This window comes from Narcine bancroftii, chromosome 9, assembly GCF_036971445.1.
Source record: "Narcine bancroftii isolate sNarBan1 chromosome 9, sNarBan1.hap1, whole genome shotgun sequence".
NCBI classification, from domain to species: domain Eukaryota; kingdom Metazoa; phylum Chordata; class Chondrichthyes; order Torpediniformes; family Narcinidae; genus Narcine; species Narcine bancroftii.
In genome coordinates this window covers 111,607,835-111,631,008 of record NC_091477.1, presented here as the reverse complement: position 1 = coordinate 111,631,008, position 23,174 = coordinate 111,607,835, and the positions used below count along the sequence as shown (strand labels likewise).

The 23,174-nt window shown below is 37.0% G+C and overlaps 1 protein-coding gene across 8 annotated transcripts in view; it reads right to left on the bottom strand.

The window, feature by feature from the left end:
• The window catches only part of trip12 (thyroid hormone receptor interactor 12), a 121,223-nt gene that overhangs the window by 62,459 nt on the left and 35,590 nt on the right, over positions 1 to 23,174 (bottom strand). For all 8 annotated transcript variants that reach the window (XR_011344336.1, XM_069897335.1, XM_069897334.1 and 5 more), the window contains 10 exons: positions 21,980 to 22,779; positions 21,031 to 21,136; positions 17,729 to 17,862; positions 16,789 to 16,872; positions 14,639 to 14,734; positions 12,915 to 13,066; positions 10,900 to 10,935; positions 10,720 to 10,815; positions 4,854 to 4,946; positions 3,103 to 3,264 (listed from right to left, as the gene is read on the bottom strand). Coding sequence is in view for 7 of the 8 variants with exons in the window: in XM_069897335.1 (XP_069753436.1) it covers positions 3,103 to 3,264; positions 4,854 to 4,946; positions 10,720 to 10,815; positions 10,900 to 10,935; positions 12,915 to 13,066; positions 14,639 to 14,734; positions 16,789 to 16,872; positions 17,729 to 17,862; positions 21,031 to 21,136; positions 21,980 to 22,779 (1,759 nt within the window). In the remaining variant the exon portion in view is untranslated. The remainder of the gene's footprint in view (positions 1 to 3,102; positions 3,265 to 4,853; positions 4,947 to 10,719; positions 10,816 to 10,899; positions 10,936 to 12,914; positions 13,067 to 14,638; positions 14,735 to 16,788; positions 16,873 to 17,728; positions 17,863 to 21,030; positions 21,137 to 21,979; positions 22,780 to 23,174) is intronic.

The window sequence follows — 23,174 nt, the reverse complement described above, 5'->3', positions numbered from 1 at the left end:
AATGGAGAAAGTCATCATTCAAGGTGATATGAGATTGTGACAAACATGTGGACTGTTTTGTCCAGTGTGCCAATCTTCTTGGAGTTGCACTCATTCAAGTGGAGAGTATAGATTTATAAAAGTCAAAAGACTTGGGTGAGTGAGATTACTGATTTATTATGGGAGAACAACTTGGAGAATTGAGAAGTTAACTCCTCATAAGATACGGTTTCCAGTATATTTGTATTAATAGAAAACCTGTTACAGTTGATAACTACCGATAAGTAAAAATACTGCTTGGCCTGCAGGAAAAAAAGAATCTCAGGGTTGTATGATGTCATGTGATAAATTTGAACTTTGAACAAAAGACTAGTCAAATTTGCAAGCATTTTTACAAGCAAAAAAAGTGGTAGAATATTTTCAATCGGCCGATTAAGGTTAAAGTCATTTTTAATTCTGAAACAAATTTTGTGTGATTAAAAATAGATAATTTGTGAAAAAGCAGATGCATAGTCAAAATATTCATGATCATACACCATCCACTATCTTGCTGCTCCATTATTAAATGGGATAAACCGACTTCCTGCTGTAAATGCTTTAATCTTATTTTTGCATGTGTCTCCCATAATGGAGGATATGTTAATGCAATCCCTTCTCGCAATTTTTTTTTAAATTGTGAATGGTTGCACCTTTAAATAGTGAGCTTTGAACTTGTTTCGATAAAGCATATAGCTTCTGACATTTAACATGCATGGGGATTAGTTTGCACCTCCTTTTTAAGTGTGACTGTTGCTGTTCTACAGATGTTGAACTAAATTCATCAGTATACCCAGTTCATTTTGGAAGTGAAAGTTAATTACGCTCTTTGAAAAAGAAATGGGCAGAAGATGAAGTTAAATGCTGGAGATAATGCAGTAAGAATGCATCAGAATTTGGTGCAGATACATGTAGTGGCTCTGAATGCAATTTCACATAGTGCTCTACACAATCTGATGGATGAGCCCTCAATACAAAAATAATTAAGACTTCATAGAGCTCTCCAGCACAATTTATGGACAAATGGATTTGCAATGGGAACGTCAAAGTGAATTTCCTGGTGCTTGCACTTTTGACATCTGCTACTGGCAACTTTTGGGCTCTATCTTCAGTGCCATTACCAAGTAGTTTTGATAATCAAAGCTTTTCTTCACACAGCTTTTGCCAAGCTGTATTTTACATGGGGAAAGAAATGTTTCATCAACTGAGACATGCAGATGTTAGATGGTAATCAGCAAAAGTCTCTGATTGAACACAGAGACTTCATGGATTCTAAAGTTTATGATGGGGGTGGGGGGGATTGGCTGTAGCAATTTAGGCAAGTGGACAACCTACACAATTTGGCTAAATGCCTTTAAGTTCTGCTGACTGTGACCTCAAGTGCGGCCAAGATAATGCCAGATGCTCAGTCTAGTTTTATTTTACCAACATCATGACTTGCAAATAACAGTGATCTGCTATGTCAAACCTTTGCCACAAAAGGGAAGAAATTTCCTTCTCTAAAAAGGAAAAATGTAAATTGTTTCAATAGCATCCTGGTGGTTATGTGGTCATAAGTACTGTTAAAAATATGTAGTTGGATGAACCGAGAACTGAGAAGCTAGAAATAATCAACCAACTTCCTGCAAACTGTCCATTACACAAATCACGAGGGAACTACACAAAATATCTATCTAATAACTATAACTGTAGGAAATGCTCATTAGCGTAGATATACTTGTACAGTAAATAAGTTTCTAACTTCATTCAAAATTAGGATAGAGTTCAAAAATCTGCATGTTAAGGTTTCTATTCTTTTCATAAAGTTTGTTCCCAAAATGACTACAGCATTTTTCTCTCACATTATGCATTTTAGATTGATGAAAGATTTAACTACAGTATATTGCGGCATTCAAGACGAGTCGTGAAACCCTAAAAAAATCTCGGGGTGGGGGGTGGGGTCAACTTGTATGCCAGATATACTTGAGACCTTAAGTTCACCAAAAAGCAGATTGACTTTGATTTGGCATACAAGTCAATGCTGGAAGCACCTCCCCACCGCTGGCACTCCCTGACTCCTCCCCCATCACTGAGCGCTGCCATAACCGCTCCTACCTGGGACCCTGAGGTGGCCGTGGCTGCTGCTGCCTGGCAGACAGATGTGTTTTTTTTTAATTACAGCTTTATTACTTGTGATTGGGGTTTTTTAAAAATTTTTTTGGTTATTCCTGGGAAGCCTGGACAGCCCAAAAATGGAGGTCAACTTATACCCCAGATATAACATAAAACCATTAAAATGAGGCTTAAAAAAAAGGGTCGGCCTAGCTGCTGGTTGATATATGCCGAAATATACGGTACCCAAATGTAATCATGCAAGGAATTCTTTGGTAAACAATATCCCATTATATTAGATAGATAAAAATAGCACATCGCCTAATGTAGACATTTTTAGCGCTCACAAATGTTAAATTTGCCAAGACTAACCAAGAAAGCTCCTATACTTTTATATTCAACTGTATTAAAGACCTTTCTACACATGAATTATAGTGTTATAAAAACACCAAGTTAAAATATATTTTAAAGTTCTAATCAGTTAATTTTAGAGTAAAGCTCTTTTTAGGCCAGTTGATATTTCTGAACAGGAAGCACTTAAAACAGACACCTTCATGGTGGCATCAATTAGGAATTTTCAGAAAATGAGTTGAATGCGACTCTGATTATAATTAAAAGGCATTTAAAAATCCCCTATTATAACCCAAGTTTCGAAAGATTACTGGAGCTATACTCTGATGTGTGACTTGCAATTGGCCTTGCACCAAACCACAATAACTACAAATCCCATGTGCTCCAAGTCTAGAATTATCGATTTTCTGGAAGCAATGCTGGAGTCTAAAATAATTGGTGGTGGAAGGAGGAAAGAAGGAACAGGTGTCTAAACCACTCAAAAATATTAGAATGTTAGTTTGTCCAGTAGCTGTAAGAAATTAAATATGGAGCTTCTGGCTGACAAAACAAAATGTCGCTTGGTTTCAGACATAATTTTACACTTCAAAATAATAAATATAATTAATATTTTGCATGATCACAAAGAAAATTTTTCTCCAATACCTGATGGGTCAGTCTCTGGGTTAATAAAGGCAATGAATCGGCAACAAAGTGAAATTCATCAGGAGTTATACTTTGGCAACAGTTTGCTGCAATAGCCAAAGCATTTCGCTGTGCGTTGATACTGAAGAACTCCAAGTACAGCAAGCAATCAGCCAATCCTCCCTTTAAAACAAAGTGTTGCGTTAGGAGAGAGTTAGAAGAGAAATTAAAAGCACATTTCACAAATTTAACTGTAGAATCACATTTACTCTAGCTTTATACATATTAAAAGAAAAGTGAATCTATTGCAGATTGCTGGTAGACAAACAAGGATAAGATTGAAGTTCTAAGTAAAAACTGAATTAAATCTAGTTCTACAGATCAATTTGAGTGGTCAAGTTGGGAGACAAAATCCCATTTTGAAAATGCATAAAAATTTGTGGCATTAACTTGCCTCACTTTTATTAATTATATTTTAAATACCAAAATATTGTCATGGGTTGATCCCATTGATTCCTTTTGGGAAACATTTCCAAATACAATAAGTATTTGCTGCAGGTTGAAAACAAATCAGAACACTAATGCTAGCATCTTGGATTTCCATTTGGGTGCAGCTTTCTAATCTTACTACAGTAAAACCCCTGATATCCGGAACTTAAACAACTAGCTAAAAAACTAAAGGAAAATAAATTAAAAATTAAAATAAATAAAAATAAAATAATAGGTTAAAAAATGCTAGTTTAATATTATAACAAAAACTTTGGTGAAAATGGGAGCAAATATTCAGCTAGCAGAGTGCTTTGGTTGTGCTTTGCTTGTAATAGCTGGTTGAATAAAATTTTGAGAAACAGCAATGGCGTCGCCCAGGTTGATGTCACTTGCTGTTAGGGTGACTCTTTCTGTGTTTCCTTATCCCTGCTTAGCAAGAGTCACCACAGCCAGAGGCTTTATCTGTAAGCTTGGAAGGGGGGGGGGGGGGGGGTTTAAACTTAATTATAATGTTATTGTTAGTCTTTCTCACAGCTCTGTGGAGGAACCTGCAAATGCAGCAATAGTTAAATGTTTCTGAAGAATATGATTAAAAAAGTAAAATGCTTTATGATTTATATATTCAGGCAAGTGAAATTTGTTCAGTATAAGTACAATGTAGATTTTTGTCTTTTAAACTGTTTATTCTTAATACAGGTGTATTAGTTAGGCATTGCAAGATTAATGATCAAGCAATCTGAAAATACACTTATCCAGCATCTACCAATTCCTATACATGCCAGATACCAGGTGTTTTACTGTATTTGGATGGGTTAATTCAGTGATCTCAATTATTGATTTCTAACAGTTGCTCAATAATTCATTCATTGTCCTATTCTCGCTTAAATTGAAATTTACAAAAATTGAGCCATCCAGCATTTAATATGATTCGCATGTGAATGCCAAGGTTTGGGCTTGGTTTGAATTTTGATCCACTGCCTTGTGTCAATTTCCCACTTAACCTTAAAAAGTAAGGGAGATAGTTAGTCACAAAGGGAAAAGGGTAGCAAGAAAACCAGCTGCACATACAATATGGCATCCACCACCTTCCCATGTTGGCTGCATTCTCCCAGATTATCAAATGAGTACAAAATTTGATGTTCCCTTCCTGCAATCTGCCACCTCAGCTAATTTATTTGGGCCAGGCTTAGACTATCTACAGCCAAGCTTTATCATCATCAAGGGACAGAAAGTAATTTAAAGAATAGTAACCTCTTCCTCAGTCTACCAAAAACTGTACTTACAGCTTGTAGTATGGCTTTACTATGTCTTCGAGATAACATTTCCAGAGCAGTCAAGGCTTGCTCAGCAACATCAATGCACTGAATAACTTGCAGCTAAAAAGAATGGAGTTAATTTCAGAAATTTACCAAATATTTTTATATTTTAAACATTCATTGATCTTTTCAAGTGCTCTATAGCACAAAGTATGAAACAAAAAAAATCTAATCATAACTACAATAGGCGAAAAACACTTCAATTGATACCACCTTTGTATATCTTAATTTTTTTGAAAAGTTGTCAATTTAAACAAAACTACACAATTCATTGCAATACAAGTAGATTGTTATCATCTCAAAATGTGGGGTCTATTAAAAGTTCCAAATGTAGAATTCTCAAAGTAGATGTAAATTTCAAAATTTTTGCTAAGATTGCAGAGTCCAAATTCCAATCATTCCAAAATCAATGCAGCAGCTCACCACCACCATATCAAGGGCAGTAAAGGATTGACAACTAAATCCCAGCTCCAGTCTGTAAACCCCATATCCCTTGATTTAAAAACACTAATAATTTAGCCTCACACTAGCATTTGGACAACCAAATGACTCAATGGCTTCTCAAGATTCCAAATGGAAAAATAACATTCCTCCTGCAGATCTTAATGGACAAGTTGATCGGAAGTGCAATGGCTTGGGACAGAATGTGTATCATTCATATAGCACTTCTAATATATAGTTGAGGTCACATAGTCCTTGGCTTGTATAGATTCTGTTGAGGGCTGTTCATTATTTTTGATTATGTAAAAGCCAGTGCCCTTTACATTGAGAGCAGTGTTAAAAAATACGCATCTCATTATTCCTTCCATGTGGATGCCGACACTGCAAATGCCATGGGGAGGAAAAACAACATGTGTATGTACAAAATGAGGAAGAGTGTTGTCCATAATTTCAGTAGGAATTGGTTTTTGAAGTTAATTTCTTGGAAACAAACCTAGAGTTAATGTATGGAAAACCACTTGATAAATTTGTTAGCATGCAGAATGACATCAGTTGAGATTCAATTTGCAAGCAAGTCAATTTTTCACTTTAAATTTCAAAGAATCAAATCAAGATAGCACAAAATTATCTTAAAACAGCAAGATGCTGACATTCAATGGGCATGGGAAGGGAAGGAGAATTAATTAATCATAGGACACAAAGAGAACATAAAAGCCCTGTTTTAAATGCATACTATTCTTACGAGCCCAGAGGACTCCAAAAGTTCAAGATCCCAAAACTCCAAATATATCAATCCGAAACAGACGATCCCCCACTTGTTACGAGCTCAGAGGATTCCAAAACCCAGCAGCAATAGAAATTCATCAGGACAATAGTTACTTAAACAAAAGTTACTTTTAATTTTCTTTAAAGATAAAAACAGGATCAAACTTTAACTTAATACTATCAACTTAACCTAACTTACAGAAAGAAAGGAAAAGATGAATTAAGAAAGGAAATTGGCAAACAATATTGAAAAAGATACTAAGCTTTTTTAAATATATAAATAAAAGAGAGACACGTTGGCACAGGACCAATAGAAAACTATGCTGGGGAAATTATCATGGGTTACAAAGATATGGCAGAAGAATTAAATATTTTACATCTGTATTCACTGTGGAGGACATTAGACAGAGGCTTCGGGGAGTAGAGTTGGATACAGTTAAGATTAATAGTGAAATTGTGCTAGGTAAATTGAATGGATTAGAGATAGATAAATCTCCTGGACCGGACAAGGTACACCCACAGGTTTTGTAAGAGGTGCCTATGGAGATTGTAGATCCATTGGTGACAATCTTCCAGAAATCAATAGACTCTGGTATGGTTCCAGGGGATTGGAAGGTTGCAAATATGGTTCCATTGTACAAGAAGGTGGGAAAAAGAAAAAAGGAATCTATAGGCCTACAAGTCTGACATTGGTGGTTGGGAAAACATTAGAGTCAATCCTCAAGGATGAAGTTATGAAATACCTGGAAATGCATGACAGGATTGGTCCTAGTCAGCATGGTTTTTTAAAGGGTAGATCATGCCTGACTAACCTATTAAGAGTTTTTTGAAGAAATCTCAGGTAGGATAGACAAAGGGGAGGCTGTGGATGTTGTATATTTGGATTTTCAAAAAGGCTTTCAATAAGGTGCTACATGCTAGGGTGATAAATAAGATCAAAGTCTATGGAATTACAGTGATACTATTAGACTGGATAGGAAATTGGTTGATAGGCAGAAAGCAAAGGACTGAAATTAAGGGATCCCGTTCAGGTTGGCTGCCTGTAACAAGTGGAGCTCCGCAGGGATTGGTCTTGGGTCCGTTGTTGTTTACAATTTATATTAATGATTTGGACTGTTGGTTTTGTGGCCAAATTTTCAGATTACACCAAGATAGGTGGTGGAGCAGGAAATGTTGAAGCTGTTAAATTGCAGAAGGATATAAGACAGATTGGAAGACGGGACAAAAATACAGCAGCTAAAGTACAATGTTGAGAAGTGTTCGGTTCTCCATTTTGGCAGTGGAAATAAACAGGCAGAGTACTATTTGGATAGGGAGAAAATTCAGTCCTTGGAGGTGCAAAGAGACTACGGCGCCCTTGTGCAGAGTTATCTAAAAGTTAATGCCCAGGTGGGATTGGTAGTGAAGACTAATGCTATGCAGGGGCTGGTGTATGGGGAACGTTTTACAGCTCATAGGTTGTATTTGTTGGGAGTATAGGAGAATGAGGGTGATTTCAAAGAGAGAGTTTGAATATTGAAAGGTTTTGATAGAGTGAATGCTGATAAGGTGTTTCCCTTGATGGGTGAATCGAGGACAGCTGGGGGGGGGGGGGGGGGTGGGGGGGAGGTCAGTCTTAAAATTGGAAGTTGTCCAATTAGAATTGAGGAGAAAGAACTTCTTTCATGGGTCTGTGGAACTCACTACCCCACAAAGCAGTGGAGGCCAGATCACTGGGAATATTTAAACAGGAAATGGATAAGTACCTCATTAGTAAGGGTATCAAGGGATATGGGGGAAAAGGATGGAAATTGGAACTTGGTGTGAGCATAATTCAGCTTAGTGTAGAATCACGGAAAAGACTCTGAGCCAAATGGCCTCCTCCTTCCCCTTGAACTTGTGAATCCCCTTCCAATTCAAAGCGCACGTGTATGTAATGTGCATATATTCAGGAAAGTTCTTTGTTTCACTGTCCTATCATTCACGTCTCACTTCTCCAAGTTCACCAGTATCAGGCAAGTTCAACAGAATTTAAATCCATTGCAAGGAGCATCTTAAAGCTGAGAGGTAGGTGTTTTGATAGAATTCCAGTGCTTAAAGCTTCAACAGGTCAAGACAGAGTTATAGAAACAATCAAGTGGCATTAATTGGAAGAATGGAATTAGAATTAAAAAGCACACATTTTGTGGCTCAATAATATGTCAGCATTGTTGTGTGGTTTTGCTGATGTAAAGTGGAAATCTTGATGGAGATGAGACATAACAGAACTTGGTAACTTTTCAGGAGACCATGCGTATGCAATTAAAAAGATTTGAATTAGCAAAATCCATTTCAGGAAATTCATGAAAGAATAAAATTTCAAGGTGCAAAAAAGGCTTGGAAGCAGAGAGAAATTGAATACCTAATTATTAAGAAACAATGTTGATAGTACTAATATGATATAGGAGGCCAATTGAGTATACGCTTGCTCAAAGAGCAATCCCAATTTTACTGGGAAGTGTTAGGTCTGCTTTGTTCATGAATGAGTGAGACAAACACCAGACTGAGTCGAAATCAGGGTTCTTTGTTCTTTATTACCGGATTGTAACACTTGCGACTAACAAAGTTAGTCGGAGAATGCATTCTGCCGTTATCAGCAAAATGGTGATTTTTTATACCCTTGGATACATGCTTAGAACATCATCATATCATTACTTGTCCAATGACTAAAACTGTTGCTATCCTTTCCCTGCTAGCTTCCTGCCTCTCAATCCATCAATGTCTCTCTTATCTTGTAAGTACAAGGATGCATTTACATCTTGTTACAGCCCTGTACAGGGCAGGGTAACTCCTTACACATTCCCATCTCATGATGTTTTACCTTACAGAAGCCATTATCATTCCATGCCAAATTCTTCCAATAACCCTCACACTTGGGGCAACTCAAAATAGCTAATTTACCAATCAACAAATTTTTTACAACTCCTAGAAGGTTTTATCATCTGGATCATAGAAAAGAGATTACAAACAATAATTTGAAAGTAGAGAGGTAATGAGACATTTAGGTGTAGTATTCTTGTCTAATTGTATCTACAAAACCTTTAGTGTACAGCTGAAGGAAGAAATCCAACAGGAAAACAATCAGAAAGTAACCAGGCTTCTAACCGAAAACATTGACATTATATTGTATATATTTTTTTTGCAGCAATTTTTGCTTAAATGTGATTGTAAGATTACCACTAGATTAACATGCTTTACATTCACACCCCAAACAAAACCATAATCCTCAATAATTTGAAAGTAGAGAGGTAATGAGACATTTAGGTGTAGTATTCTTGTCTAATTGTATCTACAAAACCTTTAGTGTACAGCTGAAGGAAGAAATCCAACAGGAAAACAATCAGAAAGTAACCAGGCTTCTAACCGAAAACATTGACATTATATTGTATATATTTTTTGCAGCAATTTTTGCTTAAATGTGATTGTAAGATTACCACTAGATTAACATGCTTTACATTCACACCCCAAACAAAACCATAATCCTCAATAATTTGAAAGTAGAGAGGTAATGAGACATTTAGGTGTAGTATTCTTGTCTAATTGTATCTACAAAACCTTTAGTGTACAGCTGAAGGAAGAAATCCAACAGGAAAACAATCAGAAAGTAACCAGGCTTCTAACCGAAAACATTGACATTGTATTGTATATATTTTTTGCAGCAATTTTTGCTTAAATGTGATTGTAAGATTACCACTAGATTAACATGCTTTACATTCACACCCCAAACAAAACCATAATCCTCAATAATTTGAAAGTAGAGAGGTAATGAGACATTTAGGTGTAGTATTCTTGTCTAATTGTATCTACAAAACCTTTAGTGTACAGCTGAAGGAAGAAATCCAACAGGAAAACAATCAGAAAGTAACCAGGCTTCTAACCGAAAACATTGACATTGTATTGTATATATTTTTTGCAGCAATTTTTGCTTAAATGTGATTGTAAGATTACCACTAGATTAACATGCTTTACATTCACACCCCAAACAAAACCATAATCCTCAATAATTTGAAAGTAGAGAGGTAATGAGACATTTAGGTGTAGTATTCTTGTCTAATTGTATCTACAAAACCTTTAGTGTACAGCTGAAGGAAGAAATCCAACAGGAAAACAATCAGAAAGTAACCAGGCTTCTAACCGAAAACATTGACATTATATTGTATATATTTTTTGCAGCAATTTTTGCTTAAATGTGATTGTAAGATTACCACTAGATTAACATGCTTTACATTCACACCCCAAACAAAACCATAATCCTCCTTGGAAGAGTACAAAAGATAATTATTTACATACTGCATGGTCTTGATAATGTAGGTTAATGAGAGGGCATGGGGAAACAAAACAAATCAGGAGGCATCAATTGCTGAAAATATTCATGTTTAAATATACATGTTCCAAAAATCAGATAAAAACCATCAAGATTCCCAGATCAAAAGTGACTGAAGTCACAACTCTGAAAATCTAGTCAGCAGTGAAGGTCATAATTAGTTTTACTACGGAAATATATTTAACTGGTGTTACCAATTGTCATTTTGACACAAGGACAAGGGCAGCAAGATAAAGGCATTGACAATGATGGGACAGTTTTTTGCAATTGGTCAATTGATCTCACCTTTTCCAGAAAGACTGGAATTGCATCAACAACCACGGCTGATGACCTCGGTAAAGCTTCCATCATGTAAGTCAATGCTCTGCAAGCATGGTTCATCTACCATAATAATAAAAAAAACACTTTAATAAATAAAGAACCTTGGAAAATATTTCATTCACTCTTCCAGTCCAAAATACTTACAATATCAAAGTTATGTTCCATCTGCAACAAAGTTATCTACAAAGAAATAAGAAAAGTTATTGATGATAACAAGTATAAATTTCAAGTGTCATGGGCAGACAAAAGATTAGAAACTGAATCAAAGGGTGGTATGCAGGAACATATTAAAGCAAAGGCTATTTAACCAACGACTGATCCATCATTATTTGAGACAACTACAACATCAGTTTAACAGCTTCAACAATTTCACAATAACCCCAGATTTCAAATTAACAATTGGCCTTCGAAATTTTGACTGTCAGATGTATTCAAATCCTTATCAGCCTATATCATATCCATGGTGAAGCATTTAATTTCATGAAGTTTAAATTTAAACTATCTAATTGAAGTTTAGAAGATTTGTACTATTAAACAATGAAGCATCAGCCAATCAAATGACTTACAAAATACAACTGCTGGAGTTCCTTCACTTTTTTTGCGTCTCAACTATGTTCAACAAAAATAACCTCTAATAATTTAAGGCTCCCACGCCCTTTGCTAAACCCAGAGGTTTGTGCAGAGCTTGGACATTAACAGCATGAGGGCTGTTCAGTCATCTCAACATTACATGGATAAAAGACAAACACTGATCTAAATTTAAGGTAGTGAAAGTTCAGATTGGGGTTACAATTTAACAATGAATAGGTATGGAGGAGTCACGTGATGGAGTAGTGGCCGGTAGGAGAATACCAGCCTTCTCCAGAAAAGAAGAAAAAGCGAAGAAAAAGCAAAGCCCCAGACAAACAAATCAAAATAAAGGTGTGGAGAAAATGGCACCGAAGAAAGAAAAACCAAAAACAATGGGAAGAAAAGAAGGAAAGATGCCGGAAGAGAAAGGTGAAGGCCTTACCTGGACGAAAAAGCAGGGAACCGCCATGGAAAGAGGAGCCCGCTCCCCGAGGTTAGTGGAGACCATGCAGGGTCGTGACCCATCGACCATGGGACTTCAGAAACGTCTCCCTGAGCCAAACAGAGGTGCGCTACTGTGCATGCGCTATGTGCACGACAAGGAGAACACCGACAGGAAGGGGGATCAGCTGTGGAGTGAAACTCCACAGCACAAACACCTGAGGGATGCCCGACAGCAGGGCTCCCAGCTGGGAGATAAAGAAAGCAACTGGAAAGGGAGGGGTGAGAAAGAAAAAAGGAAGCAAGAGACAACAGATAACCAGCCCAGAAGAAGAGGACCAACATCAAGAAATCATGGGAAAAAATACCAAACAAAATGAGACAAGCAGCTCAACAAGAAAGTCAAGAGAGACACAAATACAAGGAAGAGAAATAGAAGACACAAACCCAAGCGCAGATACAGAAGAAGAAGAAGACCAAGCTCTGCAAAGAGGAATAGGAGGTAAAATGAATGGACAGTACATAGATTTTAAAAAATTTTAAGAAGAAATGAAAGCATTAAAAGAATGGTTGACACTAGAATTTAGTGAAATGAAAAGAAAAATGAAAAGTACAGAAGAAAAAGTGAGTAGAATAGAGCTGGTCATAACAGATGTAGGGAAAGGATTAGAAAATGTGGAAGAACGTGTAATGGCAGTAGAAATGGAAGTGAACGACTTAAAAAGAAAATTGGAAGAAAGTGACAAAAAAGTTAAAGAAACACAGGAGTTGTTAGCTCAGATGGATATAATGGAAAACTATAGTAGGCGAAATAATATAAAGATAGTGGGCCTTAAGGAAGATGAAGGCGGCAAGGATATGAAAGAATTTATAAAGGAATGGATCCCAAAAGTCCTGGGAATGCCAGAAATGCAGGAAGGAATAGAATAATGAATAGATATGAAATTACTCCCCTGCATAACTAAAATGGCAAAAGCTTAACTACATGCATTGGTTTTGAGCTTACGGCAATATTACACAATTGTGCCCCAAACTCAAATTTAAATTCCAAATTCAATTCAATATTTGTAAGTATTTTTATGCAAGTGAAAATAATCTGGTTTTCCAGCATTTGAATGTAAAATGAAACATTTCTTTAGGATTCATACCAAAGCTGGGACAACACTCTTCACTGGAAATCCTCCCAGCGTTTCTTCATTACCCATTACCAACAACTGACACATTTCGATAACGGCTTGAAGTTGCTGACTCTCATCCCCAGTTGCCTGTAGACCCTGTAGAAGCTGCTGTGCTTTTGAATCTTAAAAATGAAATTGTAAAATTGAGTTATTATTTTTACTGCATTTGTTGCAATCTCAAGACCATTCTTGAGTGTGCAAATTAATTATGCTGAGAAAACAGGGAGGTAGCATGGTTAACATGGCAGTCAGTGCAACGCTATTAAAGCACCAATGATCCAGGCTCGAATCCAGCACTGTCTGCAAGGAGCTTATACCCTCTGCCTGCGTCTGTGTGGGTTTCCTCCGGATGCTCCCGTCTCATCCCACCCTTCAAAAATGTATGAGGGTTGTAGGCTAATTTGTTTATTTGGAGGGCACAGACTTGTGGGCCAGAATGTTTTTTTTAAACCACGCTGTATCTCTAAATTTATAAAAATAGAGAATAAAAAGAGAATTTTTTTCCAACTGCCAGAATGAAATTAAAGTCCACATTATTCCAATGTGCATCACAATTTGTACAAACACCATCATTGTTCTGTGTCCAGAAATCTGGAATAAACTACCTAAGGATTGAAGAAATATGGATTGAGTCTAACAGATTTGTGTTTTAGATGTGGAGAAAAGACAGGTACTTTTAAGCATTGTGTATGGACATGTAAGAAAGTTAAATCTTTTTGGGAAAAAGTTGTTAAATATTTGAGAGATTTATTTACAATCGATTTGCAAATGATGTATACAATGTACAATGATGTGTTTATTGGGTCACATGGGATTGGCTGATAAGCCACAATTGGCATTTTTGCAGTTAGGATTAGTGGTTGCAAGAAAATGTGTAGCGATAACTTGGAAAAATAAAAATATACAAAGATGGCATAATCAACTGCAATCATGTTTACATTTGGAAAAATAACAATTTGCGAAATAATTATTCTTTCTTGTTAAAATATGGAGTTTATATTTGGATTGTATGGCGAATGATCTTAAGTAAAAGTTATGTAAAGAGTTGGCACGTTGATTAATTCATTTTAAATGTATAATTTTTTTTACACTCCAAGGGGTGGGGGAAAGAGTTAAGATAGTGTAGTTAGTGGGGGGGGGGCAATATTACTAGTATTTTTTTTATATTTTGTATTTTTTCTTTTCTTTTTTATATATCTGTATCTTTGTATTTTCTTTCCTTGTAATATTTTACAAAATTCTTAAATAAAATTTTCCAAAAAAACTACCTCAGGATTCACATTGACTGATAGCATGACAAAATAATTAGGTGACAAGCTTCAGGCTGAAAATTACTCTGCCAATTCCAAACTGTAAACTCAAGACAAAAAAAAAAGAAAAATATTTTAGTAATCTAAAATATGTACAATTTTGTAGCTGGTGGAAAAATGGATGGTGTTAAAGAAAAATTATAATAGGAAAAATAGGATATTCTTCAACTGAACACGATGGTACAATTACAGAGCAAACTAACTTTTTTCTTGCATGTGGCTTATGCTTTAAGGCAGACTTGACATTCAACAAGGCAAATTCATTAATATGAAACAAACAAGTGGCAAAATAAAGGATATCTTGCATGTTCCTGTTGACTCATACAAACTTTTTAAACAAATTTAAACTAAATTCTATGATTAAATATTCACATTGTTACTCACTTGCTCCACTTCCAATTGTTCTGTGAAAAAGTTGGGACATTCGTGGACCAAGAGGACCAAAAAGATGAGGAGGAAGGCCACGTGCCTCCAATAAAGCTGGAAGACAAGAACAAGTTTTGATCTGGTAAAGCATTGAAGTACTATAGTCTTTGGTTCACATGGAACTCGAGAGGGATGACAACCCAAAATTAAACAAACAGCATGGTAACAGGCCCTTCCAGCCCACATGCCCATGTTGCCCAATTACACCCAATTAGCCTACAACCCTGTATATTTTGGAGGGTGGGAGGAAATCAGAGCACCCAGAGGAAATATGCAGACATGGGGAGAACATACAAACTCCTTAGTGTCGGATTTCACCCAGGTCGCTAGCACCGTAATAGCTTTGCACAAACCATTACACTAATTGCGCCAACTAATTTTATGTTTTTAGTAAAGAAGTGTATATAGTTCAGCAACAGTTTCCAAGAGCAAGCCTAGAAATTTGTGGTAATGAGGCCCTGCAGTGAATGGTTCACACAAGATGGATGGCAAGTACATTGTACTTTCCAAGTAGTGCATAAGAATTCACACCAACTTTTAACAAAGATATATGAACACCAGACTGGGTTATTATATAAAGCTGAACTATTTCAACTCAAGGAAACAAAAAATGAGAACAAAGTGAAAGACTAACAAAATGAAAAATATTCATGATGGGGAAAAGAATAAAGTAATCTTCTATTTAACAATCTGAAGACCTGTTAGAGCATAACAGTGTCATCACAAGAATCTGAAATTTGTGAAGCAGCTCAACTGTTGTCTTCAACTAATTGTCACAAAACATTGTGTGATAGCATGCTTTGCAGAGAAACATTTCCAAAAGAAATAAAGTTCTGTACCAGTAATTCTACTCTTTGACCTACATCTCCCATGTTGATGGCAGCACAAGGAACACAAGATGCTGAAAAACAAATTTTATGACCCCCAGATTAAAACTGGCACCACACTTTTAATTTTTATTTCTCAAAATTTCAAAGAATCTCGTTTGTTTGTATATATGGATGGCAAATTTGACCACGTCCAAGTTTAGTAGATTTTGTGACACCAGATCAATATAGATACACTGATTATAAAATGACAAATCCAAGCAAGCTGGCTATTATATAAGGCACCTTCTCTTTCATCCCAATGTCCTATTATGGGCTAATACCTTCTCATGCAAAGCAGTTCCATTCCAAAAAGATTTCAAATTGAATCATTTGGATAAAGGAGCCCATCTGAACAATAAAAAAGGAGTTTATTGTCATTTGATTGTACAAGTACAACCTAACAAAACCGCATTCTCCAATCCTCTGTTCAAAACATGCATACACACAACCAGACATAACACATACAGAGAAACAATACCTATGCAGAACAAGTCTTTTATTTATACATACAAATATATTTTTGGTACAAATGAAAGTTTTGGATGGTTAGTGTGAGCTGTTCCTCTGGTCGCTCAGCAGTCTTATTCCCTGTGGGAAGAAGCTGTTCTTCAGCCTAGAGGTGCTGGCTCTGGTACTCCTGTTTCTCTTCCCTGACGGGAGCAGCTGAAAGATACTGTGTGAAGTGTGGAAGGGGGTGCAATGATTTTGCACGCTCTCTTCAGACAACGATCCCGATAGATAATGTCGATGGGTGATAGTATTTGCCACTATTTTGGTCCTGTTGATTGATCTCCAATCCATTTCTCTGCAACAACAGTACCACACAGTGATGCAGCTAGCCAGGACACTCTCAATAGAGCTCTGATAGAAGGAGGACATAATGGTCGCCAGTAACCTTGCCTGCTTCAGTCTTCTCAGAAAGTGCTGTTGCAAATTCCTGACAAGTGAGGAGATCTTGAGTGTCCACAACGGGACACTCGTTAAGTGAACTCCAAGAAACTTGGTGCTCTCCAGTCTCTACTACTATGTAGTGGAGGTTGGTCATTCCTCATCCTCCTGAAGTCCACGATCATCTCCTTCATCTTGACCACGGTGAGACTCATGTTACTCTCTCATCATTTCACAAGATTATTTTTTACCTCTATTTGTGAAGATACAACCTGGCTTCAGAGGATTTATGCAAATGTGCAAATATACAGTGCACAACTATATTAATACATTTTGCCCAAATGATTTTACCTTGTAGCCGGCCCATCTCAGAATCATCAGACTCACTCTCTCCAGAGGTTGGCATTCCAATAGCTCCAGCAACAGAACTAGAAGCTGCAGTGAACAAAACAGTCATTGCATTTTGCTGTTAAAGCCCGAATTTATATTTTTTTTTAAAAATGCTTATTTTACTGAAGGTTTCATTTCAACATTTAAAAGGATGAAAATAAGTTGCATGTTGGCAAAAATCTTTTACATTTTTTTCTTGGGGTTTGAATACGACTCTCCAACTGCATATTATCATTTAAATTTTAATAAGTGTACTGTAAATCATTTTACTGATCAATTTATAATCCATTACCTCAAAATCCTGAGAAAGAGTGAGACAGCACGGTTAGCATAACGCTGTTGCAGTGCTAGCAATAGGGACGAGGGTTCAAATCCTGCACTGTAAGGAGTTTGTATATTCTCACCATGTCTGCGTGGGTTTTCCCCAAGGGGTCTGGTTTCCTCCCACCATTCAAAAATGTACTGAGGGTTGGAGTCAATTGGGCGGAATGGGCTCGTGGGCTGAAAGGACCAGTTACCGTGTTGTATGTCTACTAAATAGCCTGAACAGGAAATGCTAGCAATGGTGAGGTTTCATTGACAAATTTGCTAGCTTGGTCAGAAAACAGTTATCAGTGAAGAAGCAATCTATTCCTCGTGATTACCTTTCACAACAGGAGTTTAAAAAGCTCAAAATTGATTGCTCTATAATGCTCACAGGCTTGAATTTTTAATTTGCAAGAAATTAGAACAATTTCTCTTTCATGGTAAAACTGATTCGTATTCATTCAAGTCGATTGCCCTAGCCTACGTGGAGCGCTGTGGACTGGGTGGAGGTCAGGCATGAAAATGGATCGGTACAGTCAAGGGTTTGTTTCTGTACTGTAATGTTCTTTAGTTCTATAAAGAAATACTCTTTTACCTGATGCTCCTTGAGGTACATCTTCTGTGCGTGCGGAAGAATTTGCTCCATCCTGGTTGTTATCAGGATCTGCCATCTTCTCCTGTCGGCGAGCCTCAGACGCTCCTCTTTTACCCAGGCCAGAGCCTCGCCGACTAGTTTGGAGTGTGGAAGAGAAAAAGGTCAGTTAAATTCCAAGCTAATTCTTACTCAAGTTGAGATGGTTCGGAGATAATGCACTGTGGCAGATTCAGACTTCACCGAGAACAAAACATTGCAACACAGTATAGGACCTTCAGCCCATGATGTTGTACTGACCTATATAAACCTACTCAATTTAATCCTTCCCAATCTCACATCCATAACCTCTATTTCTCTTAAATCCATTTACCTATCAAAGTCTTAAATGTCCGTATTGTACCAGCCTCCAGTGCCAACATGGTAATGCATTCCAGGCACCCATCACTACGTAAAAATACTTACCTTATATTTCCCCTAAATTTTCCTCCAGATATGTTAAACAGGTATTCTCTGGTATTTTCTATCATCACCCCAGGAAGAAAAAAAATGTATTGGCTGTTCAATCTATCAAACATAGAATGTTTCAGTTATATACTCCAGAAGCAGGCTTTTTCAGTCTAATCACCATTGTAGCATTTAAAATGTGGTGTCTAACTTGTAAACCTCGTGCTTCTTTTGTGGTGCTTTTCAATGGCATTGCTCTTCATTTTAATACCTCAATACAAGGACTACACCTGAACAAAGCAGCACTCCAGTTCTCTCTCATCTCTGGATTTGAACTATGAAGTTGCTGTTTTGAGCATAAGAGCACTTCTAATTACATCTCAATGCAGGAAGGATCAACCTGCTACTTGAATTGGAGAGGCTGGAAATTTGAAATCAAACAGAAAATGGAGAATACATTCAACAGGTCAGGTAGTAAAAGTTGTACCACCAATCCGCCATTTCCGGGCAACAGAAAATCGCGTAAAACAGAAACTGATACCAAAGGGAACCACCGATGTAAAAATATCAAAAGTAGGACAAAACTTAAAACAGGAAATAATACTGTGGGGTGGCACAGTTAGCGCAATGCCTTCATGGCACCAGCGATCAGGACCAGTGTTCGAGTCCCGCACTGTAAGGTGTTTGTACTAATGGCCGAAGATCTAAACATGCCAAACCACAGAGTGCCGGATAAGAAATGTACAACTTGTATCAGAATGACAAAGGGTCTTTGAATAGGGTGCTGCCTGACCCAATGTTCCTCAGCATTTTATTTTCATTAACGGAAACTTAGCATTACTCCAATATTTCAACTTTACATCACCTATTTTGCAGCAAGAAATAAAGTCAATTACTCTAATAAAATTTAGCTGGTTCAACTTCTGCATTCCTGGGCCTAGATTACTAGGAAAACGTTAATAGTGGATAACACCAAATCCAACAGGAGACTACAGATTGCTAAATAGTTTGAACTGTTTCTACTATTTGTGCCGAGTCCTACAATTTTTCCAAGATGAATGTTTTTTACAATTCTTCTGTGTATTTTCACCATATTTGTTGATCGTATCTCTCTCCAAAACTAAATTGTTTTTATGGCACACGAATGATCATCCACAGCCAATATTTTAAAAATTACCTTTTTTTTTTAAAAATATAGCTAGCAATTCAAAATGTGTAATACCAAGCTTAAATTTGGCCTTATCCACAGACATCATGGAGCAGAATTTCAGCTCTCTTATAGCTTATCAAATTTATTCAAGTATATTTAAAAATTTAAAGTTTTAAATGCAAATACATATGATAAACTGCATTTCTGCAATATTCTGTACTTATTTCAAAACAAATACAGTACAACTCCGATTATCTGAAATAAAATTATCCGAAATTTTCATTTATCACAAATTTTTTTTGATGCAGAAGTTATGTCTATTCACCTCTGAAATTTTTTGAATTAATGAGGATATCTAAAACAATCAGAAATCATCAGTTCACCAACTTTATTTTTGAAACCAAAAAATTCACCTGGCATGAAATTAGAATGACGATTGTCCTAGTTTCTCTCTCTTTCCACTTCTTCTTTACCTACCCCATTGATATTTCTCTCCAGCTCTCCCTCTTAAACTGCGTGCCTCTGTCCCACAGCTGCAAGCAGTCAGAAGAATCCCTTGTCCTCCAGTGTCATTAAGAAGAGTGGGGAGGTGTCCGTGATCAGCGTTGGGGATTGGGAGGTGAAATGTATGCAGGCCAAGACTGGGTCCGTGTCGGGCTTCAACCTTGAGAACCAAGACGCAACGCTGGAATGAGCCCATGAAGAGACAGGAGACTGCCGACTCATCAGTGAGTGTTCCACCAAACTGGGATGCCTCCCCAGGGATCGGTGATAGCAGCAGGGACACGTCAGGGATCAGCTGTGGTGTTGGGCTTGTGTCAAGGATCGGCAGCAGCCATTTTTTGGTGAGAATTCAACATTATTTCAAGGCTTAAAAAGCTTTCCCTTGCTGTTTGCTGTTGTTTAAATATTGTTACAAGTGATTTGCTGTTGCTACTTGGGTGTTTTTAAAAAAACACAATGACCACCAGTTATATGAAAAATTCAGTAACCTGAAATAGTTCCAGTCCCAACCATTTCGGATAATGCAAACTGGGCCACAGTCCTCTTTTCTGATTGGCAGATCTTGGTTAAACATTACACTTATTCTTTTGCATGCTACTCGTTAAGTTTTAAAAGATTCTGAAATTTCCTTTTACATGCTAGCTGTCAAGTTCAATAATTTAGAAATGATTCTTGGGTAGTAGACTGAAATGCAAGTTTGTCAATAATTTTTTGAGATAAACCCATCTTCATCTGCCTTCAAGTGCCTTTTGTCAAATCAGTTTTGATGATTTAAATGTTTAATGATTTAAAGCTCTATATATCATTTAAATGCAATTTCTGGCTAATATATTTTATAAATTATTAGGTGGACTTCAGACTGAAAACTGCCTCAACTCCAAAACTCCATTAATGTTATTACTAGATCAGCATCTTGAATCTGATCAAAAGTAAATTGGCCAAACAAAACAGATCAAAGATTAATGGAAAAAAAAGCCTCAAAATCTTAAAAATTCCACTCCACTGAATAATCGATAGAAAATGGTATCAAACCAATTCAGACATTTCTGTGGGGAGGAATTCAGTTACCAATAGTCAAATAACAGTAGAAACACTTAAGACCTCTGTTGTTCACTCAACATGCCTCAAGAATTTCAAAAGTTTCAGAAATTTGGCAAAACATTAAAAAGTAGTTCCAGCTGAAATCGGTTTCTAAATCATTTACCTGGTACTCGCACAGGAGCCCGTGGTCTTTTGCCGTGTGCTCCGCCTCAAACTGGGGAGCTCTGCTGGTGGCGATTCACTGCGCTTCTTAGAAGATCTTCTCAAGCCTTTAAAAATTTCAACAATAAAGGGTACATGTTTATTTTGAATAACTGAAGTTATATTGAAATTTAGCAGACCTGAAACAATAAAACTTCTGAAAATATTTTAATTGGCTTTTCCTTCTGGAATCTTTCAACTTTATTTCTACATTTATTCGTTTCACAGGATAATGCAGTTATGGAGACTGGTTTAAGGATAAAGCCCTGTTGTGCTTATCGCCCCCCTCCAACCCCCACCCCCCACCACAAAAACCGAATACTGGTTTCCTTTTACAAACTGAATTTATCCCATCATATGACAAATCAAAGTTGATGCTCAAGTTAGATGCACATTTCAAGCAGATGTACATTTCAATAGGATATAATAGCCACACAAGGATAGGAACATAGCTGATTACAGAGAAAAACTTGCTTCCTTGGACAGAGATGATTATTTTTAACCAATAAAAAAAACTTTGCAACAATTCTCACAATTACCCACCTCTCCCACTTCCACAAACATTTGGGCAAGGGTTACATCTTTAAAATAATTATTGGAAGATTTTCTTTCCCAACATATTATGTCACTCCAATTTATTTCTTACAAAAATTACCAGTGACATGACATGGAAGAAGGTTGACATTTTGCATTAAATATAGGACCACAAACTGAAAAGAATTGCATTTCATACCTATAATAATTTAACTATGGAATAGAAATTATACAATACATATTTGTCTCTCGCATTCAAGCTTTAGTTCAGTACCTCATCTACACCATGAATTGTTTACTTCAACAGAACCCAAATCAGGACATTTAAATGCAAGGTTCTTCATTTGTATTTCATCAAAACAATTTCAACCACTCACTGGCTAACTTTGCTTGGAGGCCTGAAGGCCCTGGTTTTGAAGTCTCCGATTTGGAAGACCCTGGGAGTGACAGTTTTGCTTTTGGCAGGCTAACTTTTGGGCTAAAACGAGCAGCCCACTCAAATTTGGAGGAACTACTAGTTTTGCTCTGCTCCTTTTCCCGACTACTTCTGCGAGGGCTGGGGCTAGAAGCCGAGCGAGAACGACGAGCTTTATTCTGATCTTTTCCTTGTTTTACCCTAGCTCCCTGAGGCACGGCAGCAGAGGAGGATGATGATGTAGAGGCAGAGGAAGAAGAATCAGTGACAGTGCTACACCCAGCTTTGGCTGAGGTGGCTGATTTTGAAGCCAGCTTGGTTGCTTTAGCAGACCTTTCTTCAGCACTGATCGAGTCAGCCAGAGAATCACTTATAGATGCAGCAAGTTCAAGTTTTTTCCTTTTTTGAAAAGGGGAGGCACCAGCAGACCCAGTCTGTTTTCTGCTCTGGGCCTTACTTGTTGATGCCACTGGAGCAGTTCTTATCTGATCTTGCACAGGCTTTCTTTTCTTTGGGGACTTGGTTTGCAGCTTGTGTTTTTGAGTATCAGGATTTTCAGTGGGTTGAAGTGCTTTGGATCTTTTTGCCGAGCAGGTGGAGTTTGAACTGCCGTGATCAGGACTTGGTCCACGTTTCAAGCCTCTTAAGCTGCTTCTGGAGTTATCCCTTTTAGGCTGTCCAGTTTTGGGTCTTTCTGACCCAATTCTATCTTCTTGCTGTGGGACAGATGCGACTGATGAAGAGCTACAGCTCCTGGAATTCCTGAAAAATCAAAAATAATCTGTGCCATCAAAAACATTGTACATATAAATATACAACTTTTAAAAACATTAACACCTGACTGAGAAGACTATGGATAAAAGCCATAATTTTCTGAACTATCTTGTATAACTTTACCTTCTGATTTACCAATGTCAAAATCTAGAGATGCATGGAGCTCAAATTTTTTTTAATCTATAAAACGCCATGGACAGCCAAGTCCAGAGCATGACAATATCCTATTAAAAGATACTTAAAAATTCCATCAGGTTATTGCAATTGTTCAGACCTCATCTCATGAAAATGCAGGTTATCATCATTCTAGTCATATTTAATTGCTAAATTCAAAATACAAGTTGCACCATAGTTTTAATATTTAAGCAGATAATGGAAATAGC